The following is a 16348-nucleotide window of genomic DNA, read 5'->3' as shown; positions in this document are numbered from 1 at the left end:
ATGGCCAGAAAGAATAAAAGCAAACACAAAATATGCCACCTAGCATTAGTATGTATACATCTTTTATTGTGCCATTACTCTAATTCTCACAGGGAGAAAAACCTGTGAAAATTTTTCAAATGTTTTATATTTCAACTAAATTGCAAGACTATCAAGTATAAGAGTTTTAGAATCCATTATTTTTATAAATTACTCATGGCACCAAATCATTTGTATTTCCTTCCCTTATCTACATATTAAAGAAAAATGCAAGAGAGATTTTGATAGAACCAAGAAAACACTCTGACCACAAGATATGTTAAGCTTCAAGAAGATGAGATTAGGTTCAGCTGCATTTACAAAGCACACCATGGGGATGACAGTAATTCAACCTGTGAGGAAGGGGGAAAATAAAGAACCGTAGGTCTTACAGCCACTTACAGGCTTACTAAAGAAAATTTTAAAAAGCACAGGATAGAGAGAATTTGTAACTTACAGAAAACAGAACTCAACATACAGATTCAAAACTGTGAGATTTGGGAGGTATAAAAGGATGACAAGTACCAATGATTTTGGTGATTTGTTTTCTATGATGAGAACAGAAAGAAATGAGGAAACTCTCTGCAACCTCTATAAACAAGGGAAAGAGAAACTCTTCGAAAGAAGACAATATAGAAGGGAGGCTCTGGTTGCATCAGTATTTTGGAGTCCTGAATTCGAGAGGGATGAGCTCAAACAATTTACTTTAAGACAGTAAATAAATCAGCCAATTTACTGTCTTAAAGCCCAATTTACTTTAAGACAGTAAATAATTCAAGATCAAAATCAGCTGAAAACAATTGGAAAAAGATCTTATGATAAAACATCCCTAGACTGCTTACAGAATTTTATGATGATTCTACCAACAGTACATGACTAATAATTTTATTATAGGCATTAAAAGGATCTCCAGTTGTTTTGAGTTGGTTAAAAGAACAATGAAATGTCTTCAAAAATGTAGCAACTAAAGCAAATCCATTAGGGACATCAACAGGAAGAGTTAACGTGAAAGAAAATAGAGTCAAAGGGAAGATAGGAAATCAACCATTTGAAAGCAGAGTTTTATCTATGAGCTTGAAAAAGGGCACTTGTATTTATTAATGTGACACAAATAAAAGAAGTCAGTTCAAATATTTTAATAGGGAAGAGCCAGGAAATAATATCCAACCTGTATTCTGTGATTAAAAGGAACACACAAAGCATATAACTAAAAAAATGTTTATAGGTAACTTGTGCAATTACTCTGTCATCACACATTTATCGAGTGTTTCATATGCTGGATACTCAAGCAATTTCTCCAACTTGATTAAACCTGGGACAAACAGCAAAGCCATCAAGGACTCAGGGTTGAAGAGGAAAGTGTCACATCATCCAAACTGGGCTCTATCCACAGACACTCAAAGAAAGAATTTACGATGCTGCAAAGATGAGGGAAAAGGGAGCTGCAATAAGTTATGGAAGAAGAAGGAGAAATATCTGCTGCATTAATCTAAAAATGAAAAAGAAATAGGGAAAGAGAAGAGTAGTGATATCAAAAAATTATAAAGCAGTAATATATTTTGTAGAAAAAGGCACAATGTATTTCGGATAAAGGAAAATAGGAAGACTACCATTAAGGTCAAGTGTGATCTCTTAAAGGAGAAAGCTAAATACAAGTAAAGATATATGAATCAAATACCTGCTTTTTGTGTAGGGATATTGAATTTAATCATCAAAAGAAAACAATATTTTTGTTTTAAAGTCTATAAATTTGTTTTTAAAGATCTATAGAGTGGCACTGTCCAGTACAGTAGCTATTAATTTATTTTTTTAATTAATTAAAAATTAACTAAAATTAAAAATTCAGTTCTTCGGCCACACTAGCCACATTTCAAGCGTTTAATAACCACATATGGCTAGTGGCTGCCATACTGGATAGCACAGATTTTAGAACATTCCCATTACCACAGGTAGTTCCATTGGACAGCACTAGTCTAGAAAAAAGTTTCTACAGAGCTTTTATAAACAGAAAAATTATAAGATTCCATTTCTGTGAAAGGACCACTAGACTGAAAGCAAGGGAACAATACCTTCTCACCATCACTTCAAACCTCGTATAATATTTTGACACGTCACCAGGAATTGCATTCAAAACATTGTAAAGAAAACTGTATTTTACATTTTGAAACCAGTCAGATGAAAATCATTTGGCTTACCTTCACAGAAATTTTTGATTTACATTCTACAAAAGAAAAAAAAATTACTAAACTATTAACCAAAAACATATTAAGGCAGTCATGAAAGAAAAATTTAATTAGCATTTGTTTTAAGAATACATTAATGTAAAAATACTATCTCCCAAAGCATTAACTTTAGGTCCTGCCTGAGTGTATTAAATTTTACAATGTGGTTCAAATATTTCTATATCATTTTGTGTATTTTCATTATCTTTCTAAGGTAAAACTATAAACAAATCAGAGAAAAAGAAAAACAAATAATGTCAGTGATGAATCTACCAAAGTACTGTGAGTTCAAGGTTTTAATTTAAACTACTAAAAATGATTTCGGCAACTGTGGTCTTACTACAAATTCAATGTTCTCAAATAACACATTCTTTACATGCAAAGAATATAATTATATAAATTTCACCTAGATTATTCATCAGGCAATGAGTTCTGATATTTGCAAATACACTGAAAGGATATACTACACATAAAATACAATGGAATATTAAAATGGGTGTATATCTAAATACAGTGGTAAGCAGTGATGTAATCTGACTTTACTTGGCTGAAATGAAATTTGAGAAAGTCTGAAGAAATACAGCCTTTTTTGAAGTCTCATTTAAACACCAGTCTATTACAAGCAAGAACTCTTAAACTAGTTTAAATTGTATATAATTTAAAATTAAACATTTTTAGATTTCCAGTAACACAGCATACCATATGGAGACAATATCAGCTTGGTTTTTCCATCCAATAATTCAGATTCAAGCTTTAAACCATCTCTGCAATACAAAAAAAAAAAAAAAAAGTTGTCTTTCATTTTAAAAAAACAGCAACATTCTAAACAGCCAGAAACGCTCAAGTAAATGTCACTTTGAGAATCTTATATCATCAAATCAGCCTTTTAATTAAAAATGATTTTCAATCCAAGATAAACTTAAAAACAAGAAAATTCTAACTGAAATTTTTTAATGATACAAGTATTTATCTTTAACCTGAAACCTCATTTTGCGATTGGTAAACAATAAATTAATTCAGTTATCATAGCATCATTCGACTCCTAACTCTAGACTGGAAAAAGTAGGTTGCTGTCATCAGAACTCCTCACCTAAATTAAAGGACATAACTGCCTACCATTTATTAGTTTGATAATGATCACATGACTAAAAACGCTTTCTCTGGAGAACCGGAGAATGAGCCACAAAAATTACTAACGTCTTGAGCACAGTTTCACTTTGAGTATTTCGAAAAATACAGATACACATTTAGCGACACTTTTGTTACTATTCCAACAATAACAACTCTATTATAAACTCTGGCCACTGTTATAGTCTGCATATGTATGTAAAAAGCGAGAACATAAAAGCAACAGCAGACGTTGCCAACAAAACTTGTACATCTGTTAAGATCCTTAAAATAAAAAAATCCAATGAAAACAAAAATGGCGATCCATAGAGCAGTTCATTGTTTCACAAACGGGAAAAAGGGAGCGTATGTCAATACACACTAACGGGACAAACGTGAAGTCTCAGAAAACAAAATTAAATCCAGAGGGCCAGTCAAGAAAGAGAGAGGTTCGGAAAGGTTTGTTTAGCAACACAAATTAGGGGGGTTGCTACGGTAGGGGAAATTAAATTACCCCAACTTATTTATTAAACGTAAAACACTAAATTTCCTTCTTGTGGAGTTATGAACAGTTCATGCTTATGTTGGTGAAACTTTACCCCCTCACACACAGAAAAACATGAATGCAATTGCGAAATCTCTCTCTGTTCTGATCTGTAAACTTCTTAAGGAAAGACTAGCTTATTTATTTCTACAACCCCAGATTCGAGAACATAAAGTTCATTTGCTCAACGATATGCAGTGAAGTTCGGGTTTGGTGGCTTTTCACCTTCTTAAAACATTAAACTTCCGAGTGATGAAAACCACGCAGCATATGTTAATCATTTTTTTAAAGAAATGCAACAGCTCTTTTACTTGTAAAACCTCTACTTAGCTAGGGTCTATCAGCTGCCAAGCACTTGGTACTACACCGATTCCTTAAGGAGCCTCAGTTCCTCACATCTTTAAACGTTGGCGTTAAACTACCCGGGCGCTCCGATATCCTGCAAAAGTCCAAAGACCGGGTCTCGCCGAACGAGGGGCCTGGGCCAGGATTTCTGCCCGGGAAGCCTATAAGATTTACCACCACCACCCCCGCCCTTGTTGTTTATCCACCCTCCTCTCCTTCTTCCCCTTCCTCAGGCAAACCAGGAGCCGGAAAAGAGGTCGCGCAGCCAGTTTCAAAGCGCGTCACGAACTGGAAAAGAAGGCTGCGGGGCGGCAAAGGCTGACGCAGGCCCCTCGCTCCTCTCTACATCAGGGAACCCGACATTGCCACTCGGGGCCGCGCAGGCCAAGAAAGCTCTCCACGGAAGACTCCAAAGCTCAACCCGGCTTCACCCTGTTCTCTGCTGAGGACCTCCTTCCTTGCCCCAGCTTACCCCAAGTTCATGACCCGACCTCCCTACTCTCTCCGCAAGACACTAAAGCCTCTTGTGCACGTCGGTTGCCGCCACTGTTTAACAAACGCTATGCCGATTGGATAAGGGGATGCCGGCGAGCTGGAAGGGTAAGCCAATCAGAATGGGGCGTGCTAGAAGGTGTGCTCCGGTCCGGCGAAGACGCTCGGGTCCAGCGAAGACGCTCCGGGGCGTACGTGTAGTGGTAGATTGGTCAGGTGCCAGGCCCGGCGTGATTGGCTGTGCTTGGGAAGGTGGTCCCGAGGTTTCGGTGGCAGGTGTCTTAGTTCTCGGACTCATAACGCCCAGAGTTTACACGGAACCCTCAGGAAAATGCGGTGGTTGAGGTGGCAAGAAATACAGGAACAGAAAGCATAAACGTTTTTAGGAAATTAACATTTTCTGTACTTGATGTTTGGGAGAAAGGCTTAGTTTAGTACGGAAGAAAAACAGGATCGAAGCTCCAAAGGCAGATAATGAGTATGTCTTGTTTCTTGCTGTGACCCCAGTATTAAACCTAGCAGTTTGTAGCTGTTAATTAAATAATAACACAAAGTAACAATCACAATAACACAAAGTAACAATCACAAATGCTCAATAAGTTTAGTTCTTTATTCTAGACATGGATCTAAGTACCTTATGTCTATGACTTCAGTCTTTCACATTATCCGGCGTTTTACAAATGAGGCAGCTGAGGCGTACAGAGTTTAAGCGATTCATCTAAGATCAGTGACTAAAAAGAAACTTGACATCAGAGCCCATGTTCCTAATCGGTGTTGTATGAATCTGGTTAATTCCCATTCATCCTTCAAGTCTCCATTTAAACGTGACTTCCTTCACTATAGTCCTCTTGGAATCCACTAGTGGGTGAATTAGGAGTCCATTCTGTGGACTTCCCAGTCCCTGCCCTTTCTCCATCAGGGCAGGTAATGTATTTTAGATCCTGTGCTGGAGTAAACTGCAGAGGGATGGACAGTTGGTGTCTTGTTTACCAGTGTAGCTACAGCACCAGGCACTGAAGAGTGTAGACAGCAAATATTTGTTCAATGAATGTACAGCAAAAATTTAAAATGCCAACCACAACAACTCTCTTTCCCTCTATCTGTGGGCACAATTTTTTTTTTTTTTTTTTTTTTTTGCTTAATCATTTTCAAGTTACAGACTATATCACTTCACCCCAAACACCACAGTATGCGTCTTCTAAGAATGACTTTCTCCTACATAACCACAGCACCATTCTCACACCTAAGAAAATTAACTATATCATAACATTTAACATCCAGTCCCTATTTAAATTTTCCCTTTTGTCCTAAGAATATCGTCCAGAGCTTTTTATTGCCAAACCAGGAGCCAGTCAAGGATCACACACTGTATTTGGTTGTTGCATTTCTTTACTCTCTTAATATAGAATAGTTACTCCACTTTTTTTTTTCATGGCACTGACTTTTTGAAAAGTCAAAACCACATGTCATATAGAATGGCCCACATTCTGGATTTGTCTGATTGTTTCCTCATGATTTTAACTTGTTCCTTGATCTTCTATATTTCCTATAATTTTCAAATTAAATATTTTTGTTAAGAATACTTCAAGGTGATATTGTGTGGTTTACAGGGCATCACATCGCATTGTCCTACTGTTAGTGTGTTCAAGTTTGAAGACTTAAGATCATGGCTGCCCCATCCCTCTATTGTAAAGGTTCATTTTTACCTTTGCAATTATTAATCTGAGGGCTGATATTATGGCACTGTGCAAATAACCTTTACAACTTTTCACCTAAAAGTAAGGGATGGTTTTTATTTTGTACTTTTGTGTATTTTTCAGTGTGGCATCTTGCATATTTTTTTATACTCACTGCATACCACCCTTCTCTTCCAACATGTTCACCAAGTGCAAGAAACTGGTACAAAACCATTGTTCCAACCCAGCTCTTGAAGGGCTCATGTCGACGCAGCCCTAAGACCAAAGAACACGCCAGGCAAAGTCAGACATGGGTTTATTAGGACTTACGAACAGGAGAGGGTCTCTAGTGGCGGCCATCTGAGGAAAATGGAATTAGCTGTCTGCAATGGCAGGGAGTGCAAAGGGCAGCTTATAAGGGTTTAGGAGAAATCCTAATTCCATAAAGTATGAAAGTAGAGTTTCAGTAGAGTCTTGTGACCCAGGGGTCTGGAGGTTTGTTGTCAACAGTGATCAGGGGAAGAGAGTTTCAATGCTTTACAAGGTAAGTGGTTTATGATACCATCTGTACATACTTTCTTCCCTGAGGAGGTCTGATGACCTTTAGGTTCTGTCCCAGTCATACAGACTGCTACATGCTATGGGACCTCATTCCCGATTACGGAGATGGAGCCCAGCTCTGGGTCCCCACAATCATCCCAACTTCTGAGTGTACTGTGAGACAGGGAATCAAATGTTAAGTTCCCAGGTAAAGCCTCCCTTAACAGTCCTTGCTTCATTCTGGCCTGTCAGAGACCCATTCCCCCAGAATATGAGAGCTTAGCAAAATGTCATGAATGTTGAGTGCTCATGGATATATGGGGATATAGGTCAGAGGTCCTATAAGCACACCCTTCATTTATGTGCAGCATAATTTCCTCAGTCTCTCTAGCCTGTGGTATAAAGAGTGTTACATTGATGGGAATTAAGCTTGCTGCCTGCTCCTGTAGGACCTTGCCCCAGGCAAAGCACTTCCAAAACACTTCGCCACCAGTGGTGCACTGGAGCCCTTGAGGTGCCCAAACCGCAGCTCACCCATGGGGAAGGAAGGCTAAAACACATGCCCTTTGTGTTTATCTGTTTCAAAGTATAGCGCAGTTTTTAAGAGCACTGGCTTTGTGGCCAGACTGCCTGGGTTCAGATCCCAGTTCTGCTGCTTACTAGTTGTATGATCTTGGAAATTCACATAACTTGCTCTGTTTCAGTTTCCTCTTTGATGCAATGGGGATGAATAATAGTACTCCACCTCATAGGTTGGTTTCAGGGATTAAATAAATTTAATACAGGCCAAGTGCTTAGAACAGTGCTGTCATGTAAGTGCCATCTAAGTGTTAGCAATAATTAATATTATAACTGAAGAAGTGTTTTTGAGCTCAGTGACTTACAAGGCTTTAGCTGGCTCATTTTCCCCTCATTTTAAAAAATTAAGGTAAAAATTGCATACAGTAAAATGCACAGATCTTAAGTTTACAATTCAAACAGTCTTGGTAAATATATATACCCGTATAACCACTGCTTCAATTAAGTTCTAGAACATTTCTGTCATAGAAAGTTCTCTTCTGCCCCCTTCTCTCAATACCCACGCCTTCCTCTAGGGAAACTGTTCTGATTTCTATCACCGTAGATTAATTTCTAAAACTTCACAAAATGGGGTCATGCAGAGTGTAGTCTTTTGTGTCTAGGCTCTTTCACTGGCATATTTGTGAGTTCATTATGTATGAATAGTGATTCTTCTTTTATTGCTGAGTGGTGTTCCACTGAATGAGAATATGACAATTTGTTGGACTTTAGGTCATTTCTACTTGGGGGTTATTATGAATAAAGTTGCCATAAACTTTCTTGTACACACCCTTTTGTGGACATGTATTTTCCTTTCTCAAGGGTAAATACCTGACAGAGAAATCACTGAGTTACCAGGCAGGTATTTTTAAAATTTTATTAGAAACTACCAGCCTGTTTTCCAAAGCAGTTGTACCATTTAATACTTGCAGGGTTATGAGGATTCCAGATGCTTCACCTCTTCACCAACATTTGGTATTATCAGGGAGTGAAATGGTATCTTATTATGGTTTTAATTTACATTTCCCTGATGACCAATGGTTTTGAGCACCTTCACTCAGTTTTTACAAACAGTGCAAGTGGAGACCACTATTGAGGAGATCTTTCTTCACTTTGGATCTTCACAGGAGGCTCCAGTAAATTGACTTCCGGCAGGCCACCCCACTAGTTTATCAAACATATTAAACATATTGGACCCTTGCAATGGTGGGGTGAGGGTGGTGAGGGGCACCATTCAGGCTGAATTTCTATTAGAATATTATGTTGTATGAGCTTCTCAAGTACCTGCAGTCAGATGCCAGGGCTCTTTTGGCTAACGGTGAAAAGCACTGGCTCCAGAACTATGTATCCATGAAGCCTGCAGCTATCAGGATTACCTAGAGCCCTTTTTCATAGTGATTGTCTGACTTCTAGGGTGCTCTCTGTTTAAGACTTTGGCAGAATAGCTTTTTTTTTTTTAAGGAACATGATTACAATATATTAACAAATTCTGTAGCATAAACATTTTCAAAAGCATCAGCAAAAGTATTCAATATAAAGGCAGTATGTATATTCTCCTCCCCATCCTAAATAAATAAGTAAATAAATAAGGCATGGCCTGTAGTGTCAGATTCAAGGGGCAGGCCGGGGTGTAAGGTAGTGGTGGTGTCTACTGGCCCAGCTCCACATAGCTGGTGGGGAAGAACCTGTAGAAGCCCCTGTACATGGCACACCACCTGCCACTGTCTATCATCTCAATGTTGGTGATGATGTCATTGGGTTGAACGAAATCTAGTTGTCACCCACGGCCTGATAGTCATAGAAGGTGAGGGCTGTGATTCCGAGGTCATTTTCCTACTCCTCATTGCTATTTTCCTCTGTTGGGTAGTGGGCTGGGACATCTGTGGTTTCATAGATGGCCTCTGGGGTGTAGGCCAGGCCCCGCCCACCAGCCTCTTGGCAGCCTGTGGCCTCCATGCTGCAGGTGGGTTCCAGAGCACTCACAGGGCCACCACGGCCTTTGTATCTCGGCTCTGCCATGAAGGAAGCTGCGTCCTGATAGACAGGGCTTGATGGCCGCTTCTCTTAAGCTGGTTGTGGAGGTGGGGATGCAGGTAGAGTCTTGTTTTTTGGTTCTGGCTCGCTCTTCAAGTTTTTTTCTGGCCTCTTTCTGCTCTTATTTCTCCTTAGCCATCTGCGGTGTTCTCCCTGTCTTGGCTTTCCGTCAGTCTTCTTGTTCTTTCTCTTTAATGAGGTTTTCAAAGTTGGCTTGGATATTACTGGTTTTGCTGTTCACTTTCTGTAAGGGGTTTGAGGCTCTGAACTGAGTGTCTTTTGAGTACAGTTTGGCTTTGATGGGGACAGTCTTCTGGTAGGCAGAGGATCCCTTCACAACCTCTTCAAAGGTTGATACATTCTTATCCATCCGATCCTTCTGGACCCTGTACTTCCTGCCAAGTCCTTTGGAGTACTCTTCTTGGGTTTCAAGCAGCTGCAGTTTCTCCTTGTGGTCCCAGCCAAGGGCACACTTGTCTGTCTGTCTGCACACCAAACTTGCCTCCAAACCCTTTTGTTAGGCAAAACTCCTCACCCCCGACACATGCACAATACAACCTTAGCAGATATTCCAGGAAGCTCTCCCACAAAGGATGACTGTTTACATAAAACCCACTCTTAGCTAATGTAACAGTCTGAGCAAGAACAAAAACAAAAATTTTCCGTAACATATTAACCTCCCTAACATCAACTCCTTATCTTACCCTAAACAAACCAATCCCCCAACATCAACTCCTTATCTTACCCTGAGCAAACCATTACCTTAATGTCAACTCCTTACTTCTCTGTCTTACCCCAAACCCCCTTCCAAAGCTATAAAATTGTACTCCCCCCTTTGTTCAGGGCTGTCGCCATCTTAGGCTTCAGCCCTCCTGTGCATAAATAAAACTTACTCCAATTGAGTTTTGGTCTCTTCTTTTCCTGGTCAAAAAACCTAACATTTTGGTGCCAAAACCCAGGACCAGGAGAGAAGACAAAATCTCCATCAGTTGGGTTGGAACCCACTTGTCTGACTTCAGCAACCAACACAAGCAAATCTTCTCCAGGTAAGGAGAAAGCACCCTCTCTCTCTCCCCTTCAGCACTCTTTCTCTGTTGTCCAGGACAACATTCACCAAAATCCTAGCATTAGGTGGGAGCTGTCTCTGGCAAGTCCAGGACCCCAGGAGCAAGTGAGACAGTGGGATGCCTCTGTCCACTCCTCCATCTGTTTCTGCCTCATGGCTTAGAAACTCTCAACAGGGGTATTCTCTCGATTGTTCCTAAGTTTGAGAGCTAGAATTTCTCCTCACCCTATCCGCCCTCATTACAAATTCTTCTAAACCTTAACAATTACTGTCAGCATCCTGGCAAGTGGAGTGAAGTCCTATATGTCCAAGCCTTCTTCAACCTGCACAGGTGCCCCTCTCTCTGACCTACCAAATCCTTCTCCTCCATTCTCCTCTCAAAAAACTGCCTATCTCCGAGCCCAGCTCTTCTTTTCCACCCCCTCCTCCTGACTCTTTCTTCAATCCTGCTGAAAACCTTCATCTCAATTCTCCTTCTCCTCCTCCTTACGCAGCCTCTCCTGCTCAAACTGAAGCTGCTGTTAAAGCACAGCAGGAAACAACACTTCCCCATCTCCAGACTCCACCTCAAAGCCTCAACCCTCCTTTCCTTCCCTGCGAAGGACCTACTCATCCCAACCTCAGCCTATCCTCCCCTTATGAGAAGTGTCTGGACCAGAGGGGCCCATCCGTGTCCATGTTCCTGTCTCTCTTTCTGACCTTTCCCAAATTAGAAAGTACCTAAGCTCATACTCTACTGACCCTGCCCGATTTCTTAAAGAATTTCAGTACCTTACTGTCTGCCATGACCTCTCCTAGCAAGATCTCTATGTTATTCTCTCTACCTGCCTCACCGCAAGGAGAAGGAATGAGTATAGCTAGCAGCTCAAACTCATGCAGACACCTTATATAGACAGGACCCTAATAACAGCCCTGTGGGAGCCACCGTGGTACCCCGAGAGGAACCCAATTGGAATTATCAGAAGGGGAAGTCTGGCCAACAGTCTTCCAACCTTATGATAATTTGTCTCACAGCAGGACTGCAAGCAGCCACACATAAAGCAGTTAATTATAATAAACCGAAAAAAATCTCCCAAAATAATAACGAAAACCCAGCAGCCTTTCTAGCTAGGCTTAAAAAGCCCCCCAATGCTATGCTAATTTTAACCCAAACTCCCCTAAAAGCACTTTACTCCTCTATATGCATTTTATTTCTCTGTCAGCCCCTAATATCTGCCAAAAACTTCAAAAACAAAAAGCAGGACCCCAGGCTAATCAAAATTACTTAATCGACCTAGGCTTTAAGGTCTTTAACAATAAAGATGTAAAAAAGGCCCAATAGGAAAAACTTAAAGAGGAAGCCAAAACCAAATCTCGTATTCAGGCTTACCAGCTTCTTACTTCAGCACTGAAAGAAACCTGAGGCCCTCCTAAACAAAAAGGAAAAACACCTGCAGAAGCCTGTTTTAAATGTGGACAGCCCAAGCACTGGGCTAAACAATGACCAAATCCCCAATCTGCCCCCCCGCCAGGGCCTTGCCTGCTCTGCAAGCAGGAGGGTCATTGGAAGTCCGACTGCCCCCGGGTATCAGCTACGTATCCAACTGAAACCCCTGGCTTCAGCCTCCCGGAGCTCCCGGAACTAGCGGCAGAGAACTGAAAGCGCCCAGGAACCGCACAAGGCCCTGCGACAATCACCCACACAGAACCTCTGGTAACTCTCTCAGTATCAGGTAAGCCAATTTCGTTTCTTATAAACACAGGGGCCACTTACTCTGCTCTCCCTGAATATAAAGGGCCAATGAACAAATCATCAGTCTCAATAGTTGGGGTCAATGGCATAGTTTCACAGCCCTTAGCTACCTCACTCCTACCCTGTACACTTGACAACCATCTGCTTACCAATTCATTCCTTATCTTCCCACGCTGTCCCACATCAACCCTAGGAAGAAATAGGTTTTACCCTGGACTTTAAATACTCATTACTTCTCCTCAAACAGCATCAGACATCTTCCTTCTGTCTTTAGTCAATACAACCTCTTCAACAAACCCTACCAATCCCCCTTCCTTTCCTTTCTCTCCCTCTCGTCAACCCTGAAGTATGGAACACAGAAACTCCCTATGCCAGTTTGAATGTTTTATGTCCCCCCAAACACCATTATCTTTGATGTAGTCTTGTGTGGGCAGACATATTAGTGTTGATTAGATTGTAGTTCTTTGATTGAGTGTTTCCATAGAGATGCGACCCACCCAACTGTAGGTGATAAAACTCTGATTAGATAATTTCCAGGGAGGTGTGGCCCCGGCCATTCTGCATGGGCCCTGATTGGTTTACTAGAGCACTATATAAGCTCAGACAGAAGGAGGAAGCTTGCTACAGTCAAGAGGGACACCTTGAAGAATGCACAGGACCTGCAAGAGGAGCTGCAGCTTACAGAGACATTTTGGAGACAGCCTTTGAAAGCAGACTTTTGCTCCAGAAAAGCTAAGAGAGGATGTGCCAGTTTGAATGTATTATGTCCCCCAAACGCCATTATCTTTGATGTAATCTTGTGTGGGCAGATGTTATCAGTGTCGATTAGATTGTAATTCTTTGAGTGTTTCTTTGGAATGTGCCTCACCCAGCTGTGGGTGATGACTCTGATTGGATAATTTCCATGGAGGTATTGCTCTGCCCATTTGGGGTGGGTCTAAGTTGATCAGTGGAGCCATATAAATGAGCTGACATAACAGAAGGAACTCAGTGCACCTGTGAGTGATGTTTTGAAGAGGAGCTACAGCCAAGAGAGACACTTGAAGAAAGCACAGGAGCTGCAGATGAGAGACATTTTGAAGACGGCTGTTGAAAGCAGACTCTTGCTCCAGAGAAGCTGAGAGAGGACAGATATCCCAAGTGCAACTAAGAGTGACATGTTTGAGGAACTGCAGCCTAGAGAGGAACGTCCTGGGAGAAAGCCATTTTGAAACCAGAACTTTGGAGCAGATGCCAGCCACATGCCTTCCCAGCTAACAGAGGTTTTCCAGACACCATTGGCCATCCTCCAGTGAAGGTACCCGATTGCTGATGTGTTACCTTGGACACTTTATGGCCTTAAGACTGTAACTCTGTAACCAAATAAACCCCCTTTTATAAAAGCCAGTCCACCTCTGGTGTTTTGCATTCCAGCAGCATTAGCAAACTAGAACAGAGGATAAACACCCCAAGAGCAACTAAGAGTGACATTTTTGAGGAGCTGAAGCCTAGAGAGGAACGTCCTGGGAGAAAGCCAACTTGCCACCAAAACCACTTGAATAGACTTTCTGTGAGGCGTATTTCTTGGTTTTACCCTTGTACTCAAAGCCCATGGCAGACAGATCAACTCTGTCCATCTGAATGTCAAACTTGCCTCCAAAGTCCCGGACTGAGTCAACCTGCCAGCAGTGCTTTGAAAGTATCAACTGATACTCATGGTCAACAGTCCTGTTCCACACTAAAATTCCCTCCATAGCCATGGGATGCTTTGGGTCCTGTTTCAAGCTCCTTCTCCTTGAGGGTCTGTTGTTCTTGAAAAACATTCTCTCTCAGCTTATGTATGTTGATGTGTTCCTGGTACCCAGATCCTTTCACAGTCTTGGCCCCCTATCTTTGTTCTTTTTTTACTTACATCATTCACAAAATCAGGGTCTGTTTCCCAGTCGTCTGCTCCCCCGTTGTCCTGGGAGATGGAAATGGTGTAGCCCGCCAAAGCTTTCCACGTCTTTCTTTCCTGTTAAAGATGAATGGATGGTCACAATCTATGTCTGAAACACAGTATACCAATGAGGAATTTCCAGACATTCATTTGCAAATGATTCTGCCGCTGCCAAGGTCAGTTCCGGCCAGGTCCACCCGGGCTCCCGGGGTTGCCATGCTGTGCCCCGGCCTGGGCTCCACTTCTAGTTCCGTGGGCAGGGGCGAGGCTGCTTCCGGTGTTGAGGCTCCACCCCCACGTGCCTCACATCTCGTCCCTTCATGTTCCCACCCTGCGGTCTCCCAGACTCACTTTTTTTAATAAGGTTTTTAAAATTCAATTTTATTGAGATATATTCACATACAATACAGTCACCCAAAGTGTACAATCAATTGTTCACAGTGCCATCATATAGTTGTACATTCATCACCCCAATCTATTTTTGAACATTTTCCTTGTACCAGAAAAAGTAAAAATAAGAATAAAAAATAAAAGTAAAAAAGAACAACAAAATCATCCCCCCATCCTATTTCTCATTTAGTTTTTTGTCCCCATTTTTCTATTCATCCATCCATATACTAGATAAAGGGAGTGTGATCTACAAGGTTTTCACAATCACACTGTTACCCCTTGCAAGCTACATTGCTATACAATTGTCTTCAAGAGTTAAGGCTACTGGGTTGCAGTTTGATAGTTTCAGGTATTTACTTCTAGCCATTCCACTGCATTAAAATCTAAAAAGGGTTATCTATATAGTGCATAATAATGCCCACCAGAGTGACCTCTCAACTCCATTTGGACTCTCCCAGCCACTGAAACTTTATTTCGTTTCATTTCACATCCCCCTTTTGGTCAAGAAGATGTTCTCAATCCCACAATGTCAGGTCCAGATTCATCCCCGGGAGTCATATCCTGCATTGCCAAGGAGATTTAGACCCCTGGGAGTCAGATGCCACATGGGGGAAGGGCAGTGAGTTCACCTGCTGAGTTGACTTAGCTAGAGAGAGAGGGCTGCATCTGAGCAACAAAGAGGTACTCAGGGGGCGACTCTTAGGCACAATCATAAGCAGGTTTAGCCTCCCTTTTGCAGTAACGAGCTTCATAAGGGCAAGTCCCGTGATAGAGGGCTTGGCATATCAAACCTCCAGTCCTCAATGTTTGTGACAACATCAGCAACAATCCAGATGAGGAAACCCAACACCTCTGCATTTTCCCCCAGCTCCTGGTGGGTGGGGGTGGGGGGGCTGCATATATATTTTTATTCTCTGTCCAAATTACTTTGCCCTCAGACTCACTTTTATATTATGCAAAAAAGAACCATCACCACCACCACCACCAGCCCCCCAGCCTTGGTGGGTACCTGCATCAATGGCCTGTTGTTTGCTGATTTCTGCAGCTTTCATTGAAACTATTCAAAAACAATGTCAGAAATATGTGACTGGGTATGGCCTTCCCATATCTTGAATTTGTGGAATTCACTTTTCCTCCTTACAGTCTGTCAAACCATGTTTATGACTCATTTGTGAGCACTGCTCTGCAGAGCAAGTTAATTAGCAGTCTTCTCTGTCTACAGGAGCAGAAGATACAAAGCAAAAGACATATACATTAGACAAAAACAAATTTAAATTAAGCTGTTCAGGTATGAAGGGATGAAGGTCTTAATTGTACAATTCTGAGAAATGTCTTGAGAAATACCCATATAAAAGGTGAAGAACAGGAAGAAATTTACTATGGAAGTAAATCAATTAACCCTCTCTGACCTCAGGTTTTTCATATAAAAGAAAGATTAGGTGAGTTGTCTATGGCCTCTTTCAGTTTGTAAGTGGATAATTCTAAAGTATCCTCAATTTCTCTCCAAGCCCACTGCTCCATTCTAGTTAGAGCTGCTCTCATCTCTCCCTAGAGGGATGCCACACCCTCCTAACAGGCCTCCACAATGTAGCTAGAAAGAGTTCTAAAATGTGAATCTGCTTAAGCCACACTGATGCTTAAAATCTTGCAATAATTCATTGAGAGATTGCCCCTGATATAAAGTCCACACAGCTTAAAATGCTCAC

The 16348-nt window shown here is 41.3% G+C and overlaps 1 protein-coding gene and 1 pseudogene across 8 annotated transcripts in view; both read right to left on the bottom strand.

Moving 5' to 3' along the window:
- The window catches only part of CCDC66 (coiled-coil domain containing 66), a 91231-nt gene extending 86452 nt beyond the window's left edge, over positions 1–4779 (bottom strand). For 6 of the 8 annotated variants that reach the window (XM_037798623.1, XM_037798631.1, XM_037798638.1 and 3 more), the window contains exons 1-3: positions 4709–4779; positions 2940–3004; positions 2214–2239 (exon numbers count right to left, since the gene is read on the bottom strand). In XM_037798623.1, the coding sequence (XP_037654551.1) occupies positions 2214–2239; positions 2940–3004; positions 4709–4719 (102 nt within the window). In that variant the 5' untranslated portion in view covers positions 4720–4779. Of the gene's footprint in view, positions 1–2213; positions 2240–2939; positions 3005–4287; positions 4652–4708 lie in introns of those variants that run through there. The other 2 variants (XM_037798635.1, XM_037798664.1) reach the window with 2 other exon arrangements.
- A 4371-nt stretch (positions 4780–9150) lies between these two features.
- LOC119526925 lies at positions 9151–14574 on the bottom strand (annotated as a pseudogene).
- Positions 14575–16348: the final 1774 nt, after the last annotated feature.

Source organism: Choloepus didactylus, chromosome 1 (assembly GCF_015220235.1).
Source record: "Choloepus didactylus isolate mChoDid1 chromosome 1, mChoDid1.pri, whole genome shotgun sequence".
Taxonomy (NCBI): Eukaryota; Metazoa; Chordata; class Mammalia; order Pilosa; family Megalonychidae; genus Choloepus; species Choloepus didactylus.
The sequence above is the reverse complement of the archived record's forward strand: the minus strand, read 5'-3'. Positions and strand labels throughout refer to the sequence as shown.